Source organism: Stegostoma tigrinum, chromosome 38, assembly GCF_030684315.1.
Source record: "Stegostoma tigrinum isolate sSteTig4 chromosome 38, sSteTig4.hap1, whole genome shotgun sequence".
Classification (NCBI taxonomy): Eukaryota; Metazoa; Chordata; class Chondrichthyes; order Orectolobiformes; family Stegostomatidae; genus Stegostoma; species Stegostoma tigrinum.
This window is the reverse complement of record NC_081391.1, coordinates 21,062,114-21,066,939: the sequence shown is the minus strand read 5'-3', so window position 1 is coordinate 21,066,939 and position 4,826 is coordinate 21,062,114. Positions and strand designations below refer to the sequence as shown.

Sequence of the window (4,826 nt, the reverse complement as noted above, 5' to 3'; positions counted from 1 at the left end):
TGCTCATCTACACTACCAAGAATCTTACAGTACTTTGCCTTCCGGTTCCTCCTACCAAAGTACAACACCTCACACTTGTCCGCATTAACCTCCGTTTGCCACCTCTCAGCCCAGCTCTGCAACTTATCTACGTCTCTCTGTAACCTACAACATTCTTCGTCACTATCCACATCTCCACCGACCTTCGTGTCGTCTGCAAATTTACTAACCCATCCTTCTACGTTTATAAAAATGACAAACAGCAGTGGACCCAGCACCGACCCTTGCGGTACACCGCGAGTAACCGGTCTCTAGGATGAACATTTCCCATCAACCACCACGCTGTCTTCTTTCAGCAAGCCAATTTCTGATCCAAACTGCTATATCTCCCACAATCCCATTCCTCCGTATTTTGTACAATAGCCTAATCGAAAGCCTTGCCGAAATCCATATACACCACATCAACCGGTTTTCTCTCATCTACCTGTTTGGTCATATGTTGCAATGGGAAAGTGATTGGCAACATCAATATCTTACCGAATAAATATCTAACTGCTCATTCACATATTATCCTTTCCAAAAAGCAGCTGTTTTTTGCTTTATCATGGATGATTTACTTCTACTACTAGGAATGTAATCATATTCCCCACTCTCGGTCCTGGAATGGAATTGAAAAGAAGCAGGATCTCTCTATCTACCCTATCAAATCCATGAATCCACTTGTAAATTTCAAGCACAGACATCCCTTCCACTTCTACACCGAGAGACTTGGGAAAACTATTATCATCGTAGCCAATTAACTTTCTGCCCAGGTTCATTCCAGAAATTCTGTGCATAAGCATCTTTGGATTGAACCTACTGGAACAGTGCACTCCAGATGGGGTTGAACTAGGACTTGACAATTTCACAAAAGAAGGCCCATCCCGAGGTATTGGACCCGGTCTGAGATCAGGCTCACCATGAGAGAATGTGGTGGCTTTCCTTCTTGAATTGCTGTTGCCTATTTGCTGTCGTCAGATCCATAATGTTCTGAGTGAGGGAATTCCAGGATTCTGATCCACCGACCCTGGAGCATGGCGGGTCACGTTTCCAACTCAGGATGGCATGTCGCTTGGTGGAGTAGTTAGAGGGGGTGGTGTTCCCCTGTATCAGATGCTTTTCTCCCATGGCACGTAATTAGGGCTATGGAAAGTATTGTCTCAGGAGCGATGGTGGATTTCTGCAGCTTTTGGGAGGCAGTACACAGTGTACTCTGTGTGTGTCAGTGGTGCAAAGAATGAATCTCGTGGCTGGTGGGAGCGGGAGGCCATCACATTTCTGGAGTGGTGGACTGATCTTCTAATTCTGTGCAACAACTCTCTGGAGTTCTAGAATTAAGAAACTGATGAGTAGCATTAAATTCAGTGTCAAAAATGCATCCTTACTTAGTCTGGCCTGCATATGACACTGCAACCACAGCAAAGCGTGACACTCTGACCTGGCTTTGGCGGGGGGCAATCGGAAATGGATAAATGGTGTCAGCTCAGAGACATCCTCATCCTTTTTCTAAAGGAATCTGTCACCCCTGAGCATCAGTAATTAGGCAGCCAGAGTGCTCTGCAGGTGTAGGTACATTCCAGTCAGTCAATCTACATCAGGAGAGCTTATTTCCTTGCTAAGAATAGGAACTGCTGCTTTCTGCCAGTGGCATTTGGGTTCGAGCTTTATTTTCTCCTGGTGTCATGAGCATTTGGCGTCCTTAGACTGCAGAGAAGTGATAGAAGTTCTACCACAGGGGCTCGAAGGTGGGGACTGCTTCATTACCTAATCAGGATCATTGTCTAGAAGCAGAGAGACTGATACACAAGAAAACAAACTTTGCCATTCTCCTACAAACAGCCACTGCCCTCACTCCTTCCACCACCGCAGCAAAAGAGAGAAACCAATTTCCCACATCTGGACACAATTGCTTATCTAAATGCGAAAGATCAGTGCATCTGAAATGCTGGATGTTCTGCTATATATATTCCTGTTCCAAAAAGAGTGAATGTATGCTCAAATCATTAGATTTGAAGTGCGACAACAAAATTGCTGGAAAGCTTGGGTCCTGGGACTGAACAGTTTTCTCTCCACAGATGCTCCCCAAACTTGCTATTTCCTGCCCCTGCTTATTTACAAAAGAGACCTAAACATTTGCAAGGGCAGTGTCTAACATTGAGACAGGGGGCTGGTTTCACTGAAGATATTGACCAGAAGCTGGTTTGGAATAAAGAAGTCAATACAACACTGCTTACTCGCCAAAAAAACCCAAACTGAACACTTGTGGAATTTCCACTACAAGGATTGCCCACCTAATTCCTACAAACAAGAGAAAAGGAGCAAGCCAGTGGGGCAGGCATTGAATCAAAGGTTAATCAGAACAGAAAAACACTTCATGATCAGGTGTCAAACAGCAATACCAAGAGCCAGAAGCAGCTGTGAAATTATGCAAAGTACTCAGTTGCATGGTGAACACTATTTTAATTTGCTCAGAGCACAACCAAGTTACTAGCATTATGTCACCATGTACAACATACACATTATTGACCCCATTCAGCCGAGTGTGAGCCTGTCAAACAGGTACTCTCCCATGCCATTGTCAGGGGCTCCCAGTCTCTTCAGGTTGGTGATGTGATCTCCCAGCTTCTTGATCATCTTCACTTGCTCATCCAAGTATTGCCTCTCCAGGAAGTCACACAGCTGGAAGAGAAAATTAATCCAGAGGATCAAAAGTGTCTGAAAGTGACCCCCATGACAGATGTGACCATCACAACCAGGTGGAGGTCCACTGAGGTGATGCATTTGTAAGTTTGTTTTAACAGCCTGCAGGAGGCTGGGAGAAGGTAATTGGATTTTTACCCAGAGAGTGCACAAACACACCACTTTCTTCCAAGAAGAAAGTTTACAAACTCACATGAGGGTCAGTGTGGCCAGAGGCGAGTTTGTGCAGATCCAGCAGACTCTGGTTCACATCCTTCTCCATCTGCAGAGCTCTCTGCATTGCCTCCAGACCACTGCCCCACTCATCCTGCTCTGGCTTCTGGAGGGAGGGAAGCAGGAACAGAAAGCACAGTTCAGCAGGCAGTTGTATCATTAGTCTACATCTGATCAGTTAGTTATCCCTCATCATTGTAGGGGAGGTACTGCAAACCAACTTGAATTTGAAGACAACAACTAGATTTTGTACTGAGGGAATAACAAATTTTCTAAACACATTCTACTGTTAATGTAGATTCTCAGAATTCACATGTAGAGAATAGGTACCAATGGAAGTAGTTCCTGGCTTCACTATTGTGGTGTTAGAAACATCTTCCAGATTCAGAAAGGCTGGACACTGCTACTTTCCACAGTGCAACAATTTCCTGTCTTAGCTTTTGTTACCTCATTCTGTCTGAAGGAGAGTCATTCACATTGATATCTACTCACTATTCTGGTTCCTCTCAATTGCCCTCATAAGTGCAGAGTATTTCCTTTCAACCTAAAGGAATCCTATTTTGGTGAACACCCTCCCCTTCACACAGTATTTGTTCAAGGCTAAAGCTAAATAGATGGAGATACCAGTCGATTGTAGCTGCTCACAAAAAGCTGCAAACAGAAGGCTTCAGAATCTAACCTTGATGTCCTGCAGGATGACTCGACCTCCACGTTTATTCTGGAATGCCATCAGTTTCTCAGCGTGTTCCCGTTCCTCATGGGACTGCTCCTTGAAGAACTCAGCAAAGTGATGCAGGGCAACATCATCCCGGTCAAAGTAAGAGAACTGTGGGGAGAGAGAGGCTAAAAGGAAACTGTCTGAAATTCATGAATGACACTCCTCACTCTGGAACTAACCTGGGCACCATCTGGATTCCACATTTAAGTGGTTAAAAAAACAGACAAAGCAGGAAGTCACCTTCCATGGATGATGAAGGGGAGAGCTGTCTAGAGCCATTAGACATCCCTGCTCTGCAGGTTAGAAACACTATTGTTCAGGAGGTGGAGACCAGTTCGGCCCCTGTCCAACTGAATGAAGGGACATGTGTTCATTAACACAACCAGAAAGCTCAGTCAGCAGTCTCATTATCACTATCACCCACCTGAATAACCGCAGTGTCCTACCACCCACTCCACAGAATTTTAACTGCTTTGTTAGAGAGAAAGAAAAAAAAACACATACATAGTCTGAAAATGTGCCCCTTTCCTCACATTGCATAGCTCAAAGCCACTTCTGAGAAAGGGTCAATGGACCCAGAGCTTGGATTTCTTCCAGCTCTGTAGAGCTTTTCTAGCTATTTTTGTTAGTGTTTAATGTCTAGCAGCAGCTGTTCTTTTAGTTCAGGGAACTTGACATCTTGAGCACAAGACAGTCCGGTGAATAGGGCAAGGTTTTAAAAAAGGAGTATATTTGTGTCAGGAAAAGCTTTTGTTGAGAAAAGGAATACAACCAAAGTTTTACAAAAATTAATTATTGACCAAGACCAGATCATCCCTCCAGAGTTAGATGAAAAAAATCACCAAGGGTTACATTGTCCAGAGACAGCAAGCTGGGCATCCACATCCAGGAGCCAGTTGGACATGAAGACAGTGGTCAAGTTTTGAACAGAGAGTCAGTGATAAGACCGGCACTAGATTGCAACAGGGGAAGGGCCACAGAAAATAATACATGTTACAGCTAATTCATTAACTCAGCGTAAAAACCAAACAGGTCAACACTATCATAGCACAGGCTTCAATTCCACAAAGCTCACCATGGAGAGGTAAACATAGGAGGAATAGAGCTCCAGGTTGATCTGCTTGTTAACAGCATCCTCACAGTCCTTGTGGTAGTTCTGACACACTTGGGAAACCAT

General features: G+C 44.3%; 1 protein-coding gene across 1 annotated transcript; it reads right to left on the bottom strand.

Moving 5' to 3' along the window:
• Window positions 1–2,540: 2,540 nt before the first annotated feature.
• On the bottom strand, window positions 2,541–4,826 carry LOC132206444 (ferritin, heavy subunit-like). Its single transcript, XM_059640610.1, has 4 exons — window positions 4,725–4,826; window positions 3,611–3,757; window positions 2,912–3,037; window positions 2,541–2,697 (listed from the first exon to the last, which is right to left on the bottom strand). The coding sequence occupies exons 1-4, from the start codon at window positions 4,824–4,826 to the stop codon at window positions 2,551–2,553; spliced, it is 522 nt and encodes a 173-aa protein (XP_059496593.1). The 3' UTR covers window positions 2,541–2,550.

Bases quoted from the DNA above. Each gene is read 5' to 3' on its own strand.
- LOC132206444 (XM_059640610.1), bottom strand. From the start codon at position 4,826: ATGGTTTCCCAAGTGTGTCAGAACTACCACAAGGACTGTGAGGATGCT. The intron at 3,758-4,724 runs GTGAGCTTTGTG...CTCTCCCCACAG, and splicing joins CCTATGTTTACCTCTCCATG to TTCTCTTACTTTGACCGGGA. The intron at 2,698-2,911 runs GTGAGTTTGTAA...TTTCTCTTCCAG, and splicing joins CTGGCCACACTGACCCTCAT to CTGTGTGACTTCCTGGAGAG.